The sequence below is a fragment of the Conger conger genome, chromosome 17 (assembly GCF_963514075.1).
Source record: "Conger conger chromosome 17, fConCon1.1, whole genome shotgun sequence".
Lineage (NCBI taxonomy): Eukaryota > Metazoa > Chordata > Actinopteri > Anguilliformes > Congridae > Conger > Conger conger.
The window spans coordinates 20,244,323-20,269,431 of NC_083776.1; the positions used below are offsets into that span (position 1 = coordinate 20,244,323).

At 43.1% G+C, this 25,109-nt stretch overlaps 1 protein-coding gene across 1 annotated transcript; it reads left to right on the forward strand.

Moving 5' to 3' along the window:
- Positions 1-56: 56 nt before the first annotated feature.
- Positions 57-24,850, forward strand: dars1 (aspartyl-tRNA synthetase 1). The gene is made up of 18 exons (XM_061226087.1): positions 57-218; positions 4,057-4,162; positions 6,242-6,271; positions 6,774-6,831; positions 7,689-7,781; positions 8,972-9,074; positions 14,304-14,406; positions 14,908-14,988; positions 16,242-16,301; positions 18,643-18,754; positions 19,251-19,385; positions 20,241-20,388; positions 20,822-20,968; positions 22,462-22,504; positions 22,656-22,736; positions 22,824-22,935; positions 23,534-23,605; positions 24,290-24,850. Exons 1-18 carry the CDS (start codon positions 196-198, stop codon positions 24,379-24,381), a joined length of 1,599 nt encoding a protein of 532 aa, XP_061082071.1. The 5' UTR covers positions 57-195; the 3' UTR covers positions 24,382-24,850.
- Positions 24,851-25,109: the final 259 nt, after the last annotated feature.

Here is a 25,109-nt window from a genome sequence, read left to right on the forward strand (position 1 = left end):
CAGGAATATACAGGAAGTTGTTCCGTTGTGTACCAAAGAAATAATTCCTTCTACCTTCTTTCTTTCCCTCATGCTCCTGCAGCAAGAGAGTGGTGAAGTAGTGGGGAGAAGTTATTCGTGGAGAATTCAGAAATTTAGTCATAGCTACATTTGATATTTGTACAGTGTAATCGCTAAAGCGAATATTTTATAGCTATGACTAATGAAGAAATCAAAGGGTAAGATTTGCTTTGGAGTACCTTTCAAATGTCTCGTTATAAAAGTTAGCTAGCTAGATAGCGACTATTTCTTGCACATTATTGCATCATCGTAAGTTTGCTAGCTAGCTATCAATGAATCACGGAAGATTCGCTAACGTTAGGTAACTTACGTGGCTAGCTACATTTGTTTTGCTGGTGAACCGATTTAACGTTAGCTGCGTTGCGGTGACATTACCCTCATCTGTTGCCTCATCTGATTTATGTCATCGGTAGAAATTAGCATGCTAACTTTGGATTTGGTTTACTTTTAGTTTTATCACAGTGCTGTTGCTATAGCTTTACAGGCTGGTGCTTTGTTAAAAGGTTTTAGCATTCACCTCGTTATAAAGGGCACAACTATATGTTGTATTTGTATGTATTTGTTCATCTGAGAATTGTTATTTAAACGCACATTGTAGTGTAGGAAACATGGAACACATGTTAATTATTTTTTTTGCTTTCTGATGAAGATGATGCTATGTGCAAAGTTGATTTACTTAAAATTAAATTCATCACTTGCTTTGTCCCGTGTTACTAAGAAGTGGAGGGGTCAAATATTTAATGCATATTTAATGCATTATCTGCTTTAGTCCTGCTTTGACATTTTGTGACAAATGTACTGTGTGTAGGCTTTATGATCACACCAAATGCATGCTGCTGGCACCAGCTGTCTTCAGTGCTGGCTCTAGCATACTTAAAGATTATGTGACACTCAACAGGCCCCAAATAGTTATTGACACTTTAGTATCAGACTTTAAAGGAAAACAAAGTCAAAGGGTGCATAAGCATCCAAAACCAAATAGAAATGCAAAGCTGACATTTCACATGCTGTAGCAACTGAGGCTGCTTTCACAACAGTCTTGTTTAGTCCATTTGAATCAAGCACGGAAGCATTTTCCACTTGGTTCTGATCGTTTCACCTTAATCGATCCCTGATGCTGACGAAACAACCACTCCCTGGACTGCCTCGAACTCTGGAGGAGGGATGGGACAGTATGCACATTTCTTGCCACTATTATCCTGACCAAAATCATCCCCGTTAAGATGGGCAGAAACTATTTAAATGGGACCAAAAGGTACTGCAATCAGTACACTACATATGAGAAAAATCTAGAAGTCCCAGTATGGCATAGCCTACAAGTTCGTTCTGGAACTCTTTTTTTTGAGCCAAGCCATTGTTTGAGAAACCGGTTCTTCGGAGACATCTTAGGACATCTTACCAGCTTCCAACATTTACAGCAATATATACTGCTGAATTCCATCAACTGAAAAAAGCGCACAACACGCAAAGTGAGTTTATACCAGCCTACAGGTTATATTTACCTGGGCCATTCCGTGTCAAATCAGACAGGATCCAGGAAAGTGGTTACAGCACCATCTCAGATTTTGTTAAAAGTTTTGTCGATATAATGTTTGGGTCCGAAAACTAAGGCCTGTAAAATATTTCTGTTAAATTCCAATGTTTTCATATTTTTTGTTCCTTGATATATATATATATTTTTACACTCTCAAAAACACCATGCCATGTTTGGGCATTAGCTAAGTTAATATCTTGAAAAGTATTATTCCTAGTCTCACCAAACTTTGTGGGATGGAAGACAAACATGTTCTTAGTATGACTGAACCATTATAAGGAACATAAAAATGTACATGGAAATTGCTTGAGGTATGGTTATTAAGGGTACGAAGTGCCAATGTCCGTTTTTACTTCATACCAAAATACACAGATTTGAGAGTTATTTTACCTGTGGCAGAAAAACATCCATTTCAGGATTACATTTTTTTGCCTCAGTATCTCCATGATTAGGACCTTTAGGCTATCACTCCTTTGGGGTGGTAAGTGCCCTCCGCTTCATGTAGGGCCATAGCACCACCCTGTCGGGCAATTATTTCCTTTCTAACATGCACCACTTTGAGATTTTATTAAAATATTTAACTTATTTTCAATATCCAGGTTTTTCCCGGTACAGTGTATTTTACCGAGATATATGGTGAAACCGGTAACTGATCAATCCTTACTGGAGTGGTTAATTTCTGGTGAGAACACCATTTGAACTAATTGCAGGAAGCATACCAGTAACATTGCAATATTGGTTAAAAACAACTTATATACTTCCTGTTTTGGTGAAACAAGTGCAGCACAGCTGTTTTAGATGCATGTAATACTTGCAATAAGAAATATTTATTCTTTATGAAAGGCCAGCAACATTTAATATATTGAACTTTTCAGTTATGCTATGTACAGTATACATGACCGTGCATTCAATTATTTACCCTTCATTACATTAATTGTTACCCGCAACTGTCTGCTCAATAATCAAATGACACTTGCAGTTCTAATCTGGACCATTCGATTTTTCTGCCTTTGTGAAAGCAAACCGGACCGATTGAAAAACAAAACGACGTATTGTTCCCGCATTGGGCTCTATTAAGAAAACAAACCTTTCGGCGTGAAAGCGCCCAAACATTGTTAGTCTGTTGCTTTTGCCCCCCCACATGCCTGTAAGCTCTGGATCTGTGTTCGTGGGCTTTTCATTTTACTTTACCCCAGACTTCGTTTAGAAGGAGGCCTGGGCCATTAGTCGCTCAAGGGCCATGACATCCTGTGACAGCTTCAGCAGTTGTGCTATTAAGCGAATGGCCTTTGCTCTCCACAATGCTTCCCAGTCAGTCACAGCATGACAAGCACTATAACTCTGAGACAGCAACTGCTGTCGCAACTTTCGGCAGGTTACATGTACAATTACTTAAAATGGTACAGTCTGAAGTCTGCTTTCATTTTCTTCACTGGGTATGTGGCCAGAGAAAGGCTACAGCTGACCCTTGTGTGGTAGCACTCACCACTTATGGAGGTTTGTAAGCACCTGAAGTCATTTAAAAAAGGCAATCTTGAATGCATCTGTGATTTTATTTCTGAGATCTGAACACTGATGCGCATGTTTCCAAAGGCCCTGTTGAAGCAGGCTCTGGAATGTAAGGCATGTGTCTTCAGCTTAGATGTACAATAGAGTCCTGGGTCTTATGTCATGTTATGATGTAGATGACAACATAAGAGATATTAAGCAGGTAGCAACAACAAGAAGCCCTGTTTAAAAGCAACCAACAGCCTGTTGCTTTTCAAATAAACAGAATCCCAGCCTTAAGGATGTGAACAGGATATGTAAATGAATTTTATTAAATAATCAGGGATTGATTTCTCAATTGATTTTAATCCTATTAGCTTTATAAAAAGAGTATTTGTATACTCTCCTAGTGTGATTGCAGGTTGTGTGTTTGTTTTTCTACTTTCAACACAACATGTCTCAAAAGTTACTACTTTAACACCATGCAGCCCAATGTGTTGCCCTTAACTAGATATGTGACTTTCGACACAATCCGTGTTAAAGACTCCCTTTCTAACACAAAAGTAATAACTTTTGACACAAATTGTGTTGAAAGTAGAAACACAAACACTGTGTTGATATGAGCACATCCTTTTGTAGATGATACTAAACAAGTACAACCTGCAAACACTAGGGGAGTATACAAATACTCATTTTGTGTTGTTTTTAACATCTGTTTGGCCTTTAATCTGATCTCTGACATGGCTGGACACTTTAGAGTGTCAGTCCCTAGAACTCCCAACACTCTTTGTTTGTGTGAATCTCGTGAAAACAATAGGATTAAAGGTAAAGCCAACTTAAAAAGCCTGCGATGGCTGGGTGAGGGACAGAATTAATTTTCCCACAGGTTAAAAACTTCCTTCAGGAAGTGTGAGAAATAGACCTGGAAGTTTACTTGGATAAGCCTTTTTGTTTGGGGCGGCTTCCTGTTTCAGGGCTGCGGCGGAGGAGGACCAGCAGGCCCAGTCGAAGAAAGCGCTGAAGAAACAGCAGAAGGAGGCGGAGAAAGCGGCCAAGAAGGCCGAGAAGCAGGCCAAGCTGGTCAGTTTGAGCCCCGCTCCCGCCTCGTGCAGCTGCTAACGTGACGTTGGCACCGATGGGAGGGAAACACTTCATGTTTACAGATAAAGGATGTACATTGTTTCAGGATTCCTGTGCTTGTTGCTCTGTTTTTGTCGTCCAAAACAAAGGCCCGCTTTTGCTGAAAATGAGCAACATAAACTGATGGATAATTGGTGAAACAAAAAAGGCCACTATATCATTTGACTTCCCTTGAAGTCATTTTATACTGCATCTTGGATATAAAATGTCAGGGTTACATACAGGCTTGGCAAATATTTTCACTAGTTATCCATCATATCAAAGTAAAATATTCATAATGAAATGATGGTTGGTTCAACCCTTCTTGATAGTTATTTTTTCTTGTTTTCTGCATTTCTATATATTCAGGCATTTCAGATGTATTAAATCATTTTCCAGGGGAAAGAATCAAAGTAAATCACTACCCAGCCAACAATGAGCAGCACTATCACAGATTATGATCCTGTTTTGTTTCAGAAATTAGTGTCAGCACAGACCATATGATCCATTTAGTAACTTCATGCCCCAGTTTTTTTGGAAACATTAATAATGGGCAGGGCAATGAAACTGCCACTGCTTAAATGGCATCTGCTGCATAATGAAGTTGTAGCAACAGCACAGTTTGGTTAACTCCTAAATTGTAGGAAAGGTCAAGAAAAAGGCAAATATGAATGCGCAGCACAGCGCTAAAATACAGTCTCTGGCGGTATGCACGAGACCCTTTCCCTACAGGATTACACTATATTACCAACTCATTCATTCACAAAATACGGTAGCGAATTTGCCCATGCAAATTAAAGGAGATATGAAACCTCTGTATCGTGCGTCTCGAAATTAAATTACAACTCCCGCACAAGAGACCTGCCGGATTATTCGACTCCCTCGTTTACATGTTCATGGCAGTTTATAAATGACGGCCTGGCGAAGTGCCAAATTGTAAGTACACTGTAGGATACTTGCAGTCGGTTAATACTTCTGCGCGTGGTGCGAGCAAGGACCCTACGACGCCCAGTACCCAGTCCCACATCCCCCCACCCCATGTGAATGATTTTCTATGTTCACTCCGCTGTGAAATTGAGAGCATTACGGTTTGTTGAGTGCATTCAAATGAGCACATTCACATTTTAAATTGCGTCAGTTGCACTGCTCATCTTAATTTTTTTTACCGGGTTATGCAAACTCTCCTGTCGCCACCTCCCTTCTGGTACCGTTAAAGTAGTTTTTGACTGAGATAAGTCAAATTATATCGACTTCAGTTTGTATCTTACTTGATTATGCTATGCATACTAAAGACTGATGGTTGTTAAGCCCAAGTTTTAATTAAAAGTGACACAATCACTTGTATGTTTTAGTTAATTGAAATTATATGCACTTATTTATTTTTACGAAATAGGAAAATTAACTCATTAATGTATTCTTTTTGCATTGGTGGGCAGGCAGAGGTTGGGCACTGTTGTTTTATGTCCTGATTCTGAACAGATCTCTGCATTTTAAAAGTAACATACATTAGAGAACTATAAGGCACCTGGTACTGCTGTGTCAAACTAAAACCGAGGAAACATTTCATTTATTTTTCAGTCAACACACTACACGCAGTTGATATGGAGTGTTTGGTAAATTCAACCATTTTTTTCCCCCATGAGTTTATTTTGTATTTTTTTTGAAAGGCTTAGACTTTCACGCTCCAGTTAGGCATGTATGCAATATTATATAAAATGAACATGGTGAGTTTCAGAGTGGGCAGAAAATGGCATCTTTTACCGCAGAATGCCAGTTCTGTTGGTGTTGAATGTTGCCTGACTGGTTTAGTTTGCAGGAGCACTGCCACTCTGTGGGAGCAGGGTGTTTTTGTGAAACTCCCAATAGTAGCATTGTTTATGGAAGGTAGCAGTGAAATGAAGCAGTGGTTGCAGCATTAAGCCATGTACACTAGTAATGGTTGTTACTAGAGGAGATTTCCCCTTTAGAACATAAGAACTGTCCTCTGCTTATTAAAGCTTGTGACTGATTCAGTTGTCTCACGGAGCTGTTCTCTTCCAGGCAGCAGAACAGCATGGTGTGGATGAGGAGGTAAGGGACCTCCATCGTGCTTCCACGAGCACACATGTGCACGCGCACACGCACACACGCACACCGTTGACCTTTGACATTTTACCCTTTTTCCCCCCATTTCCTGGTTTTCTGATCATTATTCTTCTCATGCCTGCTGGTTTATGTAGACCCATCCCCCTGCCCCAGTCACACTGCGGTTGTGCATCCATCAGTCTTATCTCTGATAGGGGAGGGAGCGTTGTGTTAATAATTGGCCCTGAGCTGGTGTCTCAGGTTTAGCAGAATGCCAACACTTGTGTTAATTACAGTTGTGTTACCGGGTTTGCTGCTGGATTAGGAAATGAATCTAGATTAGCCTGTTTTTGTATTTAAATGAGCCCTACATGCAACCACTGATGCATTCATATCTGACTAAATAGCTTTGTTACAGTAACCAAAACCTGTTTCTTTTACTGAATTAAAATGTCTTCCAACAACTATGGTGCTATGGTCAACTTAACATACTTTTCCATTCATGCAGGATTTTGCCCAGGACCGGTATGGCATTCCACCAATGGTCCAGTCCCAAGATAATCTTGGTCAGTTCTGCTCTTACACGGTTCTTGAATCAGATGTATTTCTGAGAAATCCGAAAATGTGTTACCATCCATGTAATGACTGATGGTGTAAGAACATCGATTATATCTTTGCAACATGAGGACTTCAAGATGATGCTCTCAAACACAATTTCTCTCACATTTCTTGTTTAAAAACTCCTGTAGTGAGACACGGATAATTGTTTGCAATGGCCTGAATGAAAATTATCTTGGCAGCCTCCTACAATGACAACTGGCCTGCCTGCTAATTCTGCTCCAGTGCCACAGCATAAAATGGCCGCCTTCTCAGGCACAAATAACAACATGGGCTAAATGGGAGACTCCGGCCCTGTGGGGTGAATGAGATTTCCCAGTCTGATGCTGAAACTAACACCGATAGTAAAGTGCTGCTTTTATCAGTAGGTAACATAATCGCCTCCACGGGAGAAAGTGGAATTAGGCCGCGTACACATTTTACACCATTGTGTTCGATGGCTTTTCAGTTTTACGTGCCCTAAAAGATAACTTTCAAACAACCACTTAATATTATTGCCAAGCTGAATGCCTTTCTGTTGGCACAAACACCCTCCAAATTACATGTTATTATAAAGAAAAGGCCATGAAGTGATGCCAAGCACAGACCCGGATTCACTTAGCAGTTTCCTCACCATTAGCTAATTAAAAGCTCAGCTGAAGGTAATGCCAGCCCAAACAGCAGGGCCGGGAAAAGGCCTCTTCACAGAAGGGGGGTAATGGCTGCTGGGAGTGTGTGTTTCTCTGTGTGAGTCGACGGGATGAGTCTGCAGATGAACTCGTTGATGTGCCGTTTGGAAACCCAGCGCTTCCTCTCTTCGAGACAGACAGGGTGTTGGTGCGTGTCCAGGAACTGACTCCTCAAAAGGCAGAGCAGCTGATCTGGGTGCGAGCCAGAGTTCACACCAGCAGGGCTAAAGGTGAGTCTCGATAGCCTCCTCTACTGTATGTACTGCGTCCTCTCCGCACAGCCAGCTGTCCTGGGGCTGCCCTGTCTGCTACACTGGGAAACACCCAGACACACCCATCCCAAATCCCTTACATTTCATTTCATTACATTACATTACATTACATTACAGTCTTATCCAGAGCGACGTACAATAAAGTGCAAATCAGAACCATGGACAAGTGAGTTGACGTCCCTAGAGGAAAGTACAGTTCCAAGTCCGAATACTAAAATAATTATATATAAGTGCAATTGTAACCTGTAGGGGCATTGAGGATTGCGCAACATGGTGGCGACAGACCTGCCGATGTTAAGCCCTGCTGTCTTACCTGTGTTGAGACAAGGCCCCCCATTTACCTGTCATGTGTTGCGAGTTACCGTTATGGGTTGTCAAACCCTCAGCCTTTAGCGGTTCATGGTAGCGCTACCTCGCTCATGAAATTACTGACTGAAAGTCTGTCACTGTCATCACCTTTCTACCGCATTTAAGAAATATCACCCAGCCCAGCACCTCATTGGCCAAACCAAAGCTGGACCTGCAGGCTCGTATTAGACGGCAGTTGAAGGCTGTCAGTTTTAATCTCATAATTGGCCCATTCAGAGAACGGGGCCTACCCCCGAAGCTACACGAGCGGCACGTACACCGCACTTGTTTTTCCAGGGCTAAAAATATGCTAATGAATAAACCGTCCAACCGCGACCCTGTCACAATGGCTTCCTTCCCAAGACAACTTCCATGTCGAGAGGTGGCTTCCTGCGGCTGCATTCAGTCGCTCAGCTGTGCGGTCGCGGATGTCCATGAGAACCGCGGAGCGACCTGATTTACATGCTGACCGAGTCGCGGCTGTGTGGTCGCAGATTTGCGGTCACGGATGCACGGTCACCCCCAAAGCTTTGACAGAACTTGCCGGAAGCCTGAGAAGGGCCTGAGCCATTGGGCCCAGAGGGAAAGAACAGGGTCAACTCAGCTGCCGTGCCTCACACTGACCCGTGGGTGCGCTAATTTTGAAAAGTGCCTGTCTGTGCATGCGTCTGTGCCATTGTGTGTGTTTGTGCCAATGTGTGTGTATATATGTGTGTGTTTGTGCCATTGTATGTGTGTGTGTGTATGTGTGATGACTCTTAGCAGCAGCCGTGACAGGTGTCTCTCCGTTGTTGTTTCAGGAAAGCAGTGCTTTCTGGTCCTGCGTCAGCAGCAGTTCAACGTGCAGGGCCTGGTTGCCGTCGGCGACCGTGCGAGCAAGCAGATGGTCAAGTTCGCCGCCAAGTGAGTAAGAGAGCGCACTTCCTGCCGGCCCCGCCGAACAATGGTGGGAAAAGACGAGTCCTCACGAGCGGGTCCATTTTCACACATTCATACACACCCCGTTGTTTCTCATTCTGCAGGACAAAAGCGCCGTTTTCACCAGCGGGGGACACGGCACCCTCGGTAAGGGGCTGTTCCTGTTAAGAAAATAAATAGCAGATGTGTCTCGGACAGAGCAGTGCTTAGGAGCTCATTCACATGTCATTACTGAGCGGTCGGATTAACTCGGGGGTCTGTACATCAAAAACCGAACATTACACTCCCACACAAGCACCTAATACACCGGGGGCATTTCTGTAATAGGCCGCTGTATTGTCGGGTAAACTTTATCCTCATTAAATGTTTGGCCAAAATACAGCAGTTGTGTTGAATGTACATATAAAGTGTGGCCTGTATTGAAACAGTCACACAGTGTTTTGTTGTTTTGGTTCCGGTCCAAGACATTGAGTTTTGAAGTGAAACAATGAAAATGAGCTTATGGTGCTGACTGTCAACTTTAATTTGACATCTGTGGTGACAGGTGATCACAAAAGTTCGTTTTCGCACTCCAAATAACAGAGCTCTGTTCAAAACAAAGCTATTAGTGGGAGGACATTGAGTTCTTATTTTTCAGAGAAGATAAAGAAGCAGTCGCATATTTTGGAAAAGGAAGACTGCCCAGACATAACCAACAATGTTGTCTGACTTGATAATATTGAGCAACATATCAACCATAATTTTAAAGACGCTTTTTGGATTTTAGACACGGTCTTTTGCATTCAGCATGCAAGTTCCTGTGCATGCATCATCACATCATATTGAATACTTGGTAGGATTGTCATACCGGACATATAGAGAAGAAATTACTGAATGCACACACATTGTATCAATATAATATGACGTTCTGAATAGGTATGAAATATGGCATTTATTAATATTGGAAAATGAAGGATTTACACGAAATAAAGTCATCATATTTAGTACTTGCGTGCAAATCCTTTGCATTCGACAACCTCTGAAGTCTGCGACCCATAGACATCACCGGAGACTGGATATATTCCCTAGTGATGCTCTGCCAGGCCTGTACTGCAGCCAACTACTGATGCAGTGACAAACGGCTGAGCGGCCAGCTGTCCCATTACTTTTGGTCCAATGGACCAGTGATTGACATTCCCTCAGAAGCTTGCAAACTCCGGTCGTTACCAAAGGTACAGTAGTTTATTTAAGCCTCTGGTGCTAAAAAGCTAATTTACGTATTTTGGACAGTACTTTTAAATCATAAAATCTCTTCACTAATTACCCTCCAGGGACTGATTTTATTTTTTGAGCATGACTGTTTTTTTTTTCCATTTTGTTTTCATTCCTATTCATCCCTTCACACTTTGGTGCCCAGTGTGCATGCTAGTGCCAAAATAGCCCCAGGGCACATGCAGTGGTGCCAAAAAAGCAGACATGGCAACCCCTGTGAAGTGGTTTCATGCGCCATTGAGCAGCTCCCATAGGAATCCCTGGAACCAGTAAGCGGAACCTGTCTCCAGTTGTTGCATCTCAATGTTTTTGCCACCCTAAAATGGGAGGGCTGTAATTCCCTTTCACCCGACATGAATGCAAATGCAAAGAGCTGACAGTCTGCACTTTAACCTCAAATTCAGTTTCATTCGAAACCCACTGAGCCGAAAGAACAGAAATTGTACACTGTCCAAGTACTTATGGACTGCGCTGTACACATTGTCTAATAATAGTCAGCTTTGCTCCAGAGCAGAGAATCATACCCCCTGTGTAGGCCATTGTACCCTTCATCTCTTTTGACTCAAGTTGTGTGTGGAGATAATGGCTGACAGCAAAAGGTCATGTGACACGGGCAGCAGTAATTTGTCTCGTTCATGCACGGTGCTGTTCGCGTGATCGCTCCGGCCGGCTCAGACACGCTCTCGGGTGTTCGGTTTTTCCCCTGCGTGACTTTGTGTGGCCTAGCTGGTTTGAGGAAGCCGTCCTCTGTCAAGTAGAGGTCAGGAGACGCACACACCATCGCGAACGTCTGGCTGCCTCGAGCTGCCCTTCCTCTGAAACGCTCTTCAAAGTGTTGGCAGCGTAATTCTATGTTGTAGGCACCGATTCCATATTACAAGAAGCTCTTAGCCCTTTCCGTTAGCTTTGGCTCCACTCAAATCCCAAGAGCTTTTGGCTTCGGTTGAGAGAATTTACTCAGGGCTCAAAACAGTAGTATAGTATTCAGTCATATGGCACTCTTGGGACTGAAGGGGTTAAACTAAGAGTGAAGTGAATTATGGGAGATACTTGATGGCTTGGTTACATATTTCCTTTGGTTACAGCTGCACTTTTGTTACACCAGAAGTAAGTAGCAGTGTACTGCCAACTGTCCATAAAAAACTCTACGGGGGCCAGTTATAGGAGAACAAACACCGAATGATTACTGCTCAACGCTTCATGCAGTAATATGATACAACCTGTTTTTAATAAGCTCTGGTCTGAACTTGTCCCTTTTTATTGGAGGCTTGCAGAATATCCTGTGGTTTAAAGGGTCAGTTGGGTCGATTGTACACAGGCTGCTGCTAAACGTGCCCACAGAGCTGATATAAAATGGAGATGTGGTGGATTTCAGTTCTGCTAGCAATGAGCAGCGAAACTGACCAAGCATTCTACTCAGCCTGAGAGCGCTGTGCTATAGTTTTATTTTTGGTGAGCTTCACAGAAATCAGAGAACCATGGGTTATGCATGTGGATGGATTCACCACTCTCAGGATCAGATAACCAATAAGCAGATGTTGAAACTGGCAGTATTGCTCTTTGAATAATGTCAGCAGTCCCGCACTGTGGCAACAACTGCTGTCATCTGCTGAATGTGCTGGAAAAGTTGTTTTGCAGTTGCAAGCTAAGAAAAAAAAAATAATCCAGGTACTTTCCTGTGGAGAGCTGCTTAGAGCGTGAGAAGAAAGCCTGGTAGGGTGTAGAGCAATGATCTCCAACCCTGGTCCTGGAGGGGTCTGCTGGTTTTTGTTTTCACCTTAAAATCAGCACCCTGTTGAGACCCAGGTAACGTGAGTTAACTAATCAATTAGAGCAGTTGATGACAGTTAAGTGCAGAGTAACAATGAAAACTAGCAGACCCTGTAGCTCTCCAGGACCAGGGTTGGAGACCAATGGTGTAGAGAGCTCAGTATATACGTTTTAACACACATTTTTCTGGCTGGCAGAGGAAGCCAGGAAGATCTACTGGCCCGTATCTGTGTTCATTACGTGATCTGCATTTTGACATCCATTTTCCAGTGTTGGTCATTTGGTAGAATTATTTAGCCGGAGCTTAATCTTTCCTGCTCTTCTAAAATTCAGCATTCTTGATCAAGTAAATGAGCATGTTTAATTTTACCAAGAATATTAGAGCTCTTTATCTCTTATGCCAACATGCTCTGGTCTACATTGTTCAGAAATGCTGAGAGGTGGCTATCCGCTAAAAAAGGAAATCCCCTCCTATATCTGTCAGCGTTAATACAGTAAGAGTGAAGAGCTGCTTCCGTGTGTATGTTTATGTGTGCAAGTGTTTATATTGTATGTGAAAGTATTTGTGAGTCACAAACACAAGCACTTTCCTACACACTAGTGTTTACTCTCACAAGCCTTAAAGTCCTAACAAATTCACTCTAGTAAACATTTCCGCAAACAAGTTCCCCAAACGCTGGCCGTCGACTCAATGCCTACAGACATGGCCGGCTACTTTTAGAATTAGTAATCACTAGATGTTTGTATTGATGCATAACATTTGAATTAAAATGTATGAAAACATGACAACTGAAATAACCCCAATATACAACATATTCGGTATATTTAAGGTTTGCTAATTAATTTAGTATAAATTATGTCATCTGAATAATGTCTAGCTGGCGACTTTTCTCACAGGCTACTCAAAAAATGGGGTAACCCTGTGCTTGTGCATACACACAATTACAAACTCACATGTTTCTGCTCGTGTGTGTGCTGATGCATGTACATACACCAATGTGTGTTCAGCTCTTTGCTGTCAGTTTAGGCACTTTGAGATTTCATTGTGTAGCAAAGTGCTATTATTATTATTATTATTAGTAGTAGTAGTAGTAGTAGTAGTAGTAGCTGCAGGACGACAGGTTTTCAAGTCTGTGGGTGTGTATGTGCTTGTCTCATCCGGACATGACTATGGTTTTTAGAGCTCTATTAAGCCTCTCCCCAGTGCACTCACAGTACTGTGAAAGAGCAGCTGAAAGGCCCACTCCAGACTCCTTCAAAGTTAGCCGTCATACTCCACACTGCACCTGCTGCACTTGACACGCAGGAGTGTTTGAGACAGGCTTACCTGAGCCTGCATCCCAGACTGCAATCCAGAAGCTGCTTCCTGGTCACCCATGGTTCCAGGAGAACATCATTATCTGGAGCTAGCTGGAAAGCATGGATAAGAAGCACTGTTGGAGAGAGCAATTTTGCAAGCAGCCTTGCCAAATTCACATTTTATAACCTATATATATATATATCAAGGACATCAAGAATTGTGCAAATTGTATGGTTTGCCTTCATGATCGCAATCTGTTGATCTACATGAGCACAGAGAGGGCAGAGAACACAGTGTGTTCCTATAAGAACCGCAGGATGAGAAACGGCTGTTAACCAATACCCTGCAGTGAGTGAACTTTTCCAGCAGATAAGATCAATGACCAATGAAGTGCGTGGTCATTTTATGACGTGGTTCAAAGATCAGAAAGCCATACTGTTGCTGATCAATAGAACCGCCTCTGTATTCAACAGCAGCATATCTTATGGACAATCTAAAAAATGTCAGCAGTGTGGCAAAACTGAAACGTGGAACTCAGTGCCGTTAAATCAAGGCTTGCAAAGCTTAGAGATGGAAGTTATTTTAAAAGATGGTCTCACAGATTGGGAGAATTACAGTTATTCAAAGAGATTTGGTGTAGGCCCAGGCAGGTGAAATTTTAAGATCTGCAATCCCACCACACCTACATTTAGCCACATTCTTCAATGAAAGCAACTCAAGTTTTTTAGATAGATGGTAATTTAGAAACGGTAAAACTCAAAAACGTTCAGGTTTATTTGAATAGTTGGAGCCTAGGTCGGCAGAATGGCCCGTACGCATTCATCCCTGCAGGATTTGTGGTCTTTCTGTCTGTAGGTTTGTCATCTCACCTGGTGGCTTTGTCATTTTCCCAGCATCCCCAAGGAAAGCATCGTGGATGTGGAGGGCGTGGTGAGGAAGGTGGAGCAGAAGATAGAGAGCTGTTCCCAGCAGGACGTGGAGCTGCACATTGAAAGGGTGGGGAAAGACCATTTGTAACCAGAGACGTGTTCATTACAATTCAAATGTATAAAAATCATTCAGTATAAATGATTTTAGTATGAAAATTAAACGAGCCAGAGAATGTGGCAATGGCACAGCTGTGAATGTTATTTGAATGATAATTTGCCTTAACCCAGTCCCAAGAGTGCCATATGGCACTCAAGCGTAATTGCTGTAAAATCCCAAAAGTGCCATACAGCACTTATACCTTGCCTTTTCAACCAACCAAAATGTCTGCTATACTATTGTTTTGGGCTCCTATTAAAACCCCTACTAAATTCTCAACTTTCTCCCCCAAAGCCAAAACCCTTTGGGACTGAAAGGATTAAATAGAGGATTGTATTTGTTTAATGCTGTTCCTTTAAGTGAAATGGTCCAGTGAACACACTCTGTGAGAAAGCTTGCATACAGCGAGTGCAGTACAGACACTGGCGGTTGTTTCTGTTCTCAGTTGGGACCTGTGTTTCTCTCTCTCAGATTTTTGTGGTCAGCCAGGCCGAGCCTCGCCTGCCCCTGCAGCTTGAGGACGCCGTCCGCCCGGAAGGGGAGGGAGACGAGGTACGGACTGCTGACGTTTCACACTTTAACCATGACCGCACACGTTTCGCCACGACCGCACACGTTTCACTATAACCACACAACGACCGCACCGCTTCATAGCCGGCACAACCGGCCAGAGCTATGCCAGAGTCACACTGACCTGCATTCAGATCACTGCATTTATACAGCGCTTTTCTACCCACTGTAAGCGCTTTACAGTGATGAGGGGAAATTGCCACCTGGGTGATGCACGGCTGCCATTTTACGCCAGAGCACTCACCGCACACCAACTGAGGTGAAGAGAGAGGGAGAGGGAGAGGGAGAGGGAGAGGGAGAGGGAGAGCTCACCGCACACCAACTGAGGTGAAGAGGGAGAGAACAATATTTGACAGGTTGAAACAGCCAGGTTGGGAATTTAGCCAGGACACTGGGGAACCAGTGAGTCAGGACATCGGCCCGGCTGTCCCTGCTAGCCATCCCCCTGTGCCCCCCCCCCCCACACATCCCAGATGCCCTTGTTCCCTTTTATGTTCCCAATATAGCTTTAAGTTCTTGAACAATCATAACCGCAGGTGCTTCTAAAGTCATGTGAAACACTTTTTTTTTAAGGCCGGAAGAATCAGTTTTTTGTAATACAACTATGAGATGTCTACAACAGTGGAGTTACTGTCACTTCCTAAAACCACATCTGTTAGACTGCACTACAGTAGTGTCACAAATAGGACATGTATAACGAATACCGTGACCGTGATGCTGTTAACATTCTATCAAAGATCGCCACAGATAGAAATTCTCCCTGCCTCCTCTTGGGGATGTTTGTCACTGAGATGTTAGCCCTTCTCAGCTGCAAGCATGGACCAGGTGTTTTCAGTGGGGAATTGCCCTGTTTTTCAGTTATTGCACCTGTGTGTGTGCGTGCGTGTATGTGTATGTGTGTTGTGAGTGTGCTTGCATGAAGCCTACTGGCATTTCTCACTTCACTCCAATACTGAGTTTCAGTATTTTTATTTATTTTTTTTACAATAGAAAAGTATATACAATAAAATGAAGTATATTCAGTCCCTCTTTCCTAGGGCCTTAAAACATCTCTAGATTTCTATTAAGTTATTTCCTGTCCTGTTAAGCCATTCAGTCAGAATGTGAGCACTTGGGTATGAAAGCTGTGATTTTCAGGTACAGTTGTTAATGCACAGAAGATGCGGTATGCAGTCACAACTAAGGTGCGCTTTTCGCTGAATGTTAAATATAACATCATGTTTCAACTCCCACAGGAGGGAAGAGCCACTGTCAATCAAGACACCAGGCTGGACAACCGCGTGATCGATCTCAGGGTAAGTGTGCTCTGCCCGCTACGGGCTGCACCAGAGATCCAGGAACTAGTTTGTTTTTTACGTCCAATTATTGAGCCCAATGTTTTTAGCGCAATCCCTCGGCTGTTAACACAGCAGTGTCCCGGCCCTGGATGTGAACACGCAGCTCCCGCTCCTCCACCTGGCTCCACAGGTTACTGCGCTGGTCCTCCCTGGAGCGGGAGGGGGCATTTGAGCGGGGCGTCGCAGGTGGGCGAGTCAGAGACGCTGCAGCAGGAAAGCCGAACGTCCCCCGGCCCGGTCTTCCCCGCCTGTGAGGGGGCAGAGGATTCCTCAGCTGACCGAGCGCCACAGGCACGCTCTGTACCGGCGTATTTAAGTGTAGCATGGTTAGCTCAGCTGAGTATGAGTGTGTAGCATGGTTAGCTCAGCTAGTTCACTAGTAAGCATGGTGAAGTGCAGTTAAAGCGAAGGCTGGTAGCAGGTTATCGCGACAACACTCCCCGATGACGGTAACCCTCAAATTCAAAAGAACGTTGTTGCCCTTGGCTAGGGGCGAATTCGTCTTTAGCTGACTGGTAACGCGTTCGTTCAACAAATATTTGGACAAGTGAGAGGCCGGGGTTCAAATCCCACCTCGGACTCAGCCAATTTCTCACCTGTTACATAAGCATTAAACCGCCAGACAGGTTCTCACACGCACGCGGCCCCTGTCAACACAGCGCAGTTTCACGGCGCAATTACCGAAACGGCCGTCTACCGTCTTTATCTTGCGACACGGGAAATGCGATACTAAAGCAGGATGACATTTTCATTGTGTTCCGGCAGAAAGATCCAGAACGCCTGACTGACCGCAGGCTGAGTTACGGCCCTTTTCTTCCCTCAACATGTCATATATCGGTGCTGTGACTTGGGTAGGGGTAAGTCAGATGGCAGTATGGCGGTACTCAAATGGTCTGGAGGTTTTATTGATTTTCGATGCAGTCCGTTGCAAAAGCTCATTTACCACGAAGCCGGGGTTTAAAACTGCCGCAGATGTTGATACTAGGGCTGCACGATATATCGTACATTTATCGTCATCGAGATATGAACATGCGTGATAAACACATTGCAAAAGACAGCTTGAACTGAGTAGTATTTATTTCAATGTTCTGTTAAATTGATTGCTAATGTGTAATTTGAGGCAAATAATGCATTCAAATGTTTTTCTTTTATTCAGTGGGCAGAAGCTGTTCATTGTCTCGGGTCTATTTTAGCAGTGTACCTAAAACAGAAAGACATTACAACTTTGCATACTTCAATATTAGTTTATCGCAAGTCATATGGTCATCGCAATATTCAATAACGTTATATTTTCCTTACAACGTGTAGCCCTAGACACGCTGCTGACTGAAAGATATGTCTGTGGATTGGCAGCGCGGGCACTGTGTTATATAGACAGAATAGTTACTTCTGCCCGCATGCAGGATAACAAAACTGCAACATAATCGATACAAATAATCCGCAGATTGATGAAAATAGAGATTTAGTTTCCTTCTTTCCTTCATCAGAATGTCATGCGAGATTTTTAAAAAAGTTTGAAAAAAATGTTTTTTTTGTCTTAAAAGCACGCCCACACACTGAAGATGAGAGCTGTGTGAGAGAAAGAGCATCTGCCATCGCGAGTCTGAAGGGCTTGACATTTCGCAGAAATTACCTTCGGAAAACTTCAGTGTGCCACTCCGCGGTGTCCTTTTCTCAGTCGCAAGCGCTGTTTACAGGGATTTCCCATTTGCAAATGCGTTTTGTTCTTAAACACCGTTCCGAAAAATCAATTCTTCAAACAAAAGCGTTTTTGCCATTATAATTGAAAGGCTTACGCTCTTGTTTGTGGTGCCACAATAATAAAGCATTTGTTATTCATCAAGACGCTTTGAATTTAATGAGCACAAAAAATAATAACTGTCAAAAGCAGATTTGGATAAGAAAAAAATAGGTCTTTGATCACTGCTGAAATGTTTGATCACTGGCTATGTCTTATCTCCCTGGAACTATTTGATAAAAATAAATAAATCTTTGATCTATGTTAGCGTTTGAGTAAAGACATTATCGTTGTGTGACAAATGCATTCGTGCAATACGTCAATTTTCAGATTAGTATCATTATGACGACTTACTTGAAATCCTGTGAAGACATAAAAGTTGAGAATAAGCACCTTACTAAATCTTTTGAAATTCACGTTTCTCAGCCTGGAGGACTCTGACAGGTCTAGACTGCGGTGGTAATTAGTGTGTCGGACGGTATTTTTGCCTGTAGTCCTCTGGTGAGTTGTGTAATATGTGCTGTAACGTTATGGGCGTTTGCTTTGCTTACCCTTCCTCAGACAACAACCAGCCAGGCCGTCTTTCGCCTGCAGTCCGGAGTCTGTCAGCTGTTCAGAGACACTCTCACCAACAAGGGCTTTGTGGAAATACAGACCCCTAAAATCATTTCTGGTGAGGCAACTTATTTTCAGTGTTCACTTTTTGTCCATAATCAACATTTATTTACATGACAGAGCCACACAATAAGGCCCATCTGTCAGCTTTGATCATCATATTTTCTGTGGATGGTCACCTGGGTTTACCAAGTTATAATGATAATGTATTATTTAGCTGATGCTTTCATCCAAAGCGATTTACAGTAGATTAGACTAAGCAGGGGATAATCCCCTCCTGGAGCAATGTGGGGTTAAGGGCCTTGCTCAGCTGCCCTGATCTTATTGCGGCAACGCCGCGGCTTGAACCACCAACCTTCCGGGTCCCAGTTAAACACCGTAGCCACTAGTCTACAGGGAGTTGTAAAAACAAAAGCCCCTAAAAAGCCTGTTGAACAATGTCTGAGACAAAATGGCTGTCAATGTAAACCCCCAGAGTTCCTGCTGCAGCAGAAATATGTGCTTGTTGTCATCTTCCCTGGTTGTATTAATAACTGACTGCTTCTCGTCCTTAGCGGCCAGCGAAGGGGGGGCGAATGTCTTCACCGTCTCCTACTTCAAAACCAGCGCCTACCTGGCCCAGTCTCCCCAGCTGTACAAGCAGATGTGCATCTGCGCAGATTTCGACAAAGTGTTCTGCGTGGGTCCAGGTAAGGCCCACCCAGCCAGCTGTCCCCTGTCTGAACAGCGGCCCCCATGCATCCGTGTCTGCCTGTGGCTGGATCTCAGAGCCTTGTTCCAGCTCACTGCAGAAGTATACATGGCAAGAATAACCTCCCCCAAATCTCCCACAGCTATGAGAAACAAACAAACATTAAACCCTTGGCTAGGCACTTGTGGTTGTTAGAAACAGACAAACATTCACCAAAAAGTCCCTCAAATTTGCAATTGGAAAATCCCTTCAACTGCAGAAGAGGAGTGAAACGGTAAACGAATGGTCTGGTTTTGAGCCTTTTCTGTAATACAACTCGACAGAGCCTGCTTTTCATGAAGTCATCACAGAACCACTGTCTCTCAGTGCCTGTTTATGACCGGTTCAAATTCGCCATGCCTCTTTATTTTATGCTTAATCAAACATTCATCACATCTCCGTCCATTAAGGTTTTTATACCATTTCACATGCTTTATAATTTTTCCCTACTTTCTTTACATGACTCATAATTGTTGTCAATTACCACACAATATTTTATTTGAACATTAAGGTGGCATTCTGAAAATAATGTTTTAAAGTTATTGTTATTGAATTCGTGTTCGGCTGTGTGGAATTATTATCAGCTTACCATTAAAGTGATAAGAAGGGGGGAGGGGAGAGAGATGAGATCATACTGTCGGCTTCCGGCAATCTGAAGTAACAGAAATTACTGTGCAACATATTGCCATAATGTTACTTTATCTGCAGCCCAAAAAATGGGAGCGTTAAATAGATTTTACATGAAATTATCGTTGCTGGAACCTGAGGTGTGCCTGGTTATAACATTTAGAAAAACTTGTTCCCTCCCTCTCAGTGTTCAGAGCGGAGGACTCCAACACGCACCGGCACCTGACGGAGTTTGTGGGTCTGGATATCGAGATGGCGTTCAACTACCATTACCACGAAGTGATCGAGTCCATCACCGACACCATGGTCCAGATCTTTAAGGGGCTCAGAGACAGGTAACCCCGCTGACAAGCTGAACCCGTCACATTCAGGTTGTGTATTGTACATTGTTCTACTGCCATCTTCTGGTGGAAAAGGATCACTGTATATTTGCCAGCAAGAAAAATCAATGACTGTTCTGGATTCAGTGAATATTTGTTTGTTAAATGCAAATTTAAAAAGAATTATTCACAGAAATTTTGTGTTTGTCAAGGGGGAAAAATATTATTTCCAAAAACAGTATGACTAGCCATTTCCTGTTATTCCACGACTTTGACTGTGACAGAGTCTTTCAAGTCTGTCAATCACAAGACCGTACAGGACTGTTCCCCTCACGCAGCGCTGAACAGGGTACAATATGAAGAGCAGCCCTGCAGATGGACGTGTGTGAATGACCCTGACTGTATTGTGTTCCGGGAGCCTGAGTGTTTTTGCGTCTCCCGGTGGCAGGTTCCAGACGGAGATCCAGACGGTGAATAAGCAGTTCCCCAGCGAGCCCTTTAAGTTCCTGGAGCCCACCCTGAGGCTGGAGTACACAGAGGGCGTGGCCATGCTGCGCGCGGCCGGGGTGGAGATGGGCGACGAGGACGACCTCAGGTCAGAAAGTGTCCAGCGCACACCAAGCTGCCTGCTCACACCCGACGGTCACATGCACAGGCTGATTATGTAGCGCTGCTCATCTTTAGCCTTGCACCTGGAGCTGACGTGTGGACATCATGATTTGTGATTTTGCACTCCTGACTCTGAAGACGTTGTAGACGTTGAAGCGCCAGCCTTTCGCCCGTTTCATTAAACAGTGCTTTGCTCTGAGCTCCCCATGCTCCGCCCGTCATTATTCCAGGCTAGTCCCTATGAAGTTGTAAGTCCTTATTACTGTGTTGTCCTGGCTGTTGAGCACCTTATAGTCCTTGTTTAGGTAACCGGCTTAAAGTGCGTTGGGGCTCTCCTTTTTTGCATCACCTCCAACACTGTTCTCATGAAAGCACAATAACTGAAGCTTCTGCTAAACGTGCCCCAACAAACACCCCTCTTTCAAGCTCACCAAGGGCTCATCTTCCATTACAGGCACCCAGCCTTGCCTGGTATTACTGTACTTTGACCATACTGGGGTGGTTATAGTTTAATTAACTCAGGAACTAGAGTTAACCAGCCTAGAGGCACCTTCTCCCAGTACACACACTGACGCCCTCACTCACTCCACCATCTCCACCTTTTGGGCCACTGTGCTAATGCATAAGGTGCTATACTTGTGACTGAGGGGTTGCACGTTCAGATCCATGGTTGGGTAAATGGTTTGTATGTAGAATAGTGTAAACTGTGTAAATGAGTATACATAAATAAAAAAACATCTTGGGCTCTGGCTTGATGATCCTCTTAGTTTGTAATTGCATATAGATAAAGTAATTAATAAAGTTAGACTCCTATTTTAGGAATAAATCTCGTTTTAGTTGTAAGATCAAGAGGTGGCTCATTACTACTTTTTTATACCTGTTTTAGACTACGGAGACACACTATATATGCGTGTTTACTCAACTAATTGACATTCATTAGATAAAGTTCACCACAGTGCTTTATGCTTCATTACAGGTGCAATAGCATTAACCCTCACTGTCTTATATAAATGCTCATGTCTATATTCATGTATAAAACAATTATTGGTCTATGTTTTTCTTACCTCAGATGCGTGCTAACTAGAAATTGTCTTATCTACTTTTATCACATCTGCTTTAGTAATGCCATCCCTTGTCCCTCATCCCTTGACTGACTTTGGAAAGCTGAGTTTCAGATCATTTGCACCTTACAGTTGGAACGATCTGCAAAACAAATTCTTAAACGTGACAAATTCATTTCAATTGCCAACTTTAAATGTGTGATTCATAACCCAGTGACAGAACCCAGTTACCCAACAATACAGATCTGCCCATCATCTGTATTTTAGGGTAACCTTTATGTTTTATGTCTGGGCCCCCTTGCAAGAGATTTAAATCTTTATTTTTGGTTAAATAAAGGTTATATAAAAATGAATAAAACTACATTTAAATGTGCAGTTAGTATGTTCTGAAATGATCTTAATTTTTATTTTAATGTAGCACACCCAACGAGAAGCTTCTGGGTCGTCTCGTCAAAGAAAAGGTAACCGTTGCTTAGATCTTTTCTAATATTCTGGCTCTTGTGAAGCATATGGCAGATGGCAAGAATAAAAATAAATGCTTTATGCACGCACAGATGATTAAATGTAATGATAATTAGTCCCTGAAATAACTCTACTGCTCTCTCCTCTCAGTACGACACAGACTTCTACGTGCTGGACAAGTATCCTCTGGCAGTGAGGCCGTTCTACACCATGCCTGACCCAATCAACCCCGTAAGTGTCACCACGCGCCGCCTGCCTCGGGTCACATGACTGAGGTCACGACCCCTGACATCACCGCTCGCTTCCGTCCCGTTTCAGAGGTACTCCAACTCCTACGACATGTTCATGAGAGGGGAGGAGATCCTGTCCGGAGCTCAGAGAGTCCACGACGCCCAGCTGCTCACCGAGAGGGCTGTGTACCACAACATCGGTAACTACGGACCGCAGCTAACTGCTCTAATAGATACGGTTAAGCCCCGTCCACACCAAGAGTGATAACTATAATGATAACGATGTGAGCATCCACACTGATGAACGATAACGTTGTGGAAATAGCCTCTCAGCTAAGTCATCTGCTATTTTGATTGATTGATTATTTGTGGATAAAAAAGACAACAATCCAAGGGATAACATGATAAAGTGTAAACACTTATTTCCAACATGGTCCCAGTTGCAATAGACAAGACAGACGATAACAACATCCAATTTAATTTTGCATGTGACTGCCCGTGAATTTGGATGGATTTTGATTGGCTGTCTCAGTTTTATCGTTTGAGCAGCTGGAAAACAATGACTCAAGTGATCCCAACGATATTGTTTGTCACCGTCATTGTTATAGTCGTGGTGTGGACACTTGCCGTCCACTTGTTTGAACGATTTAAAAAAAAACATATTTGTAGTTCTCGTTCTCGGTGTAGACGGGCCTTTACTTCTAGAAATGCATAATACTTGGTGAAAGGATAAGAGAATGTGGAGATTGTGAGGACGTTTTGAAGAGTTAACTCCTGTAACCTCTGTGTTTCTGTCAGACCTGGAGAAGATCAAGGGTTACATCGACTCCTTCCGATACGGGGCCCCGCCCCACGGCGGCGGGGGCATCGGTAAGGCCTTTCTCCCAGTCGCTCAAATTATTAACCAGAAACAAACAAACAACAAGGGTAGTAAGGGAACAGGGGAACTCATCATGCAAAATAGCCTGAATGATAAAATCACCCTAATTATTTTCCCCTAATTTTCAATTTTGAGAATATTCATTTATTTTGAATTCCCTCTTGAATGCCTTACGGGTAATGCATGTAATTAAAGAAAAGTCACACACATTACATTAAAATGTGCATTTATTTTTAGATAGCTATTATTAACCAACTAACTTTTTGTGCCTTCATTAGGTTATTCTGAGTTTTCAGTAACCGTAATAAAATGCAGTCAATTAAAGAAGTGTGTGTCTTTCTTATTACTGAGTGTATGGCATGCATCAGCAACTTGCAGTGCTGGAAGGCTGAGAACTGCTGGTTTTCCACCCTCTCTTTACTTGGGAGTCAGGTGTGAAGACAGTCTGGCCAATCAGTCGCTCTAATTGGAGAAATTAAGACCAGGACTGGATTTGGATTTGAGGGCCAGAGTTGATGATCCTTAATCTAGTAGTCTTGGGTCTGCATTCTTCACCGTCCTGCACACAGAATGTTGAAGACAGATCCAGTCTGACTGTGGAGCGTTGGTGCTTAAAGCTGGACCGGTGTAGAGTTATGTCTGAGGAGAGCTAATGACGGAGCCCTTTCTTCCAGGACTGGAGAGAGTGACCATGCTGTACCTGGGGCTCCACAACGTGCGCCAGACATCCATGTTCCCCCGTGACCCCAAACGCCTGACCCCCTGAGCCCCCTGGGAAACTCCCAGGGCAGGGCCGCTCACAGACACTGCCTGGAAAACCACCGTCCTCCTGACAGCAAGCCAAGAAAACTCAAGTGCCACACTCATCCACAAACGTTAATGTAACCGTCTAATTCTAGCTCGAAATTAAGATAATATAAGTCAGACATAGGAAGTTGGTGTAATAATTAATATATTATTTAAGGTTCCTAGAGAATCTATTCAAGGGCAAAATTCGGTAACTGAAAGGTATTAAGGGTCTTAATCTATAGTGATGCAGACGTGTAAAAATGAGCTCTTGTTTGTATCTAACATCTGATTTCAGACATCATCCACTTGATTACTGGTGTTGCACTAGAGGGATTTGCTTGTGTAATTAAGAACAACCCGTCTAATGACCCCATAGCAATAGTTGTTCTTTTTTACTAATTTGGAGAAAAAAAAATCATTAAGGGAATAAAAGTATTTCAGATTCAGCACCTTGTATTTCCTTTCATACAGCCAAGTAAATATTTCACCAGCTATGTTACTTGTATTCCCAACATGTCTCTTGTAATTAAAAAAAATGATTACATTGGAGAAAACTCAAGGACAAAACTGGCAATTGGCCTACAGCCGACTGGCAACAGACCAACAATTGACAATGAGGTAAATGTCATCTGCCTTGTCAGTCACTCTGCGTATAGTGTATGGTGGTGATTCGTAAAAAGATTTTTTCCAGTGACATACAATTTT

Bases quoted from the DNA above. Each gene is read 5' to 3' on its own strand.
- dars1 (XM_061226087.1), top strand. From the start codon at position 196: ATGACTAATGAAGAAATCAAAGG. The intron at 14,407-14,907 runs GTGGGGAAAGAC...TCTCTCTCTCAG, and splicing joins TGGAGCTGCACATTGAAAGG to ATTTTTGTGGTCAGCCAGGC. The intron at 20,389-20,821 runs GTAACCCCGCTG...TCCCGGTGGCAG, and splicing joins TTTAAGGGGCTCAGAGACAG to GTTCCAGACGGAGATCCAGA.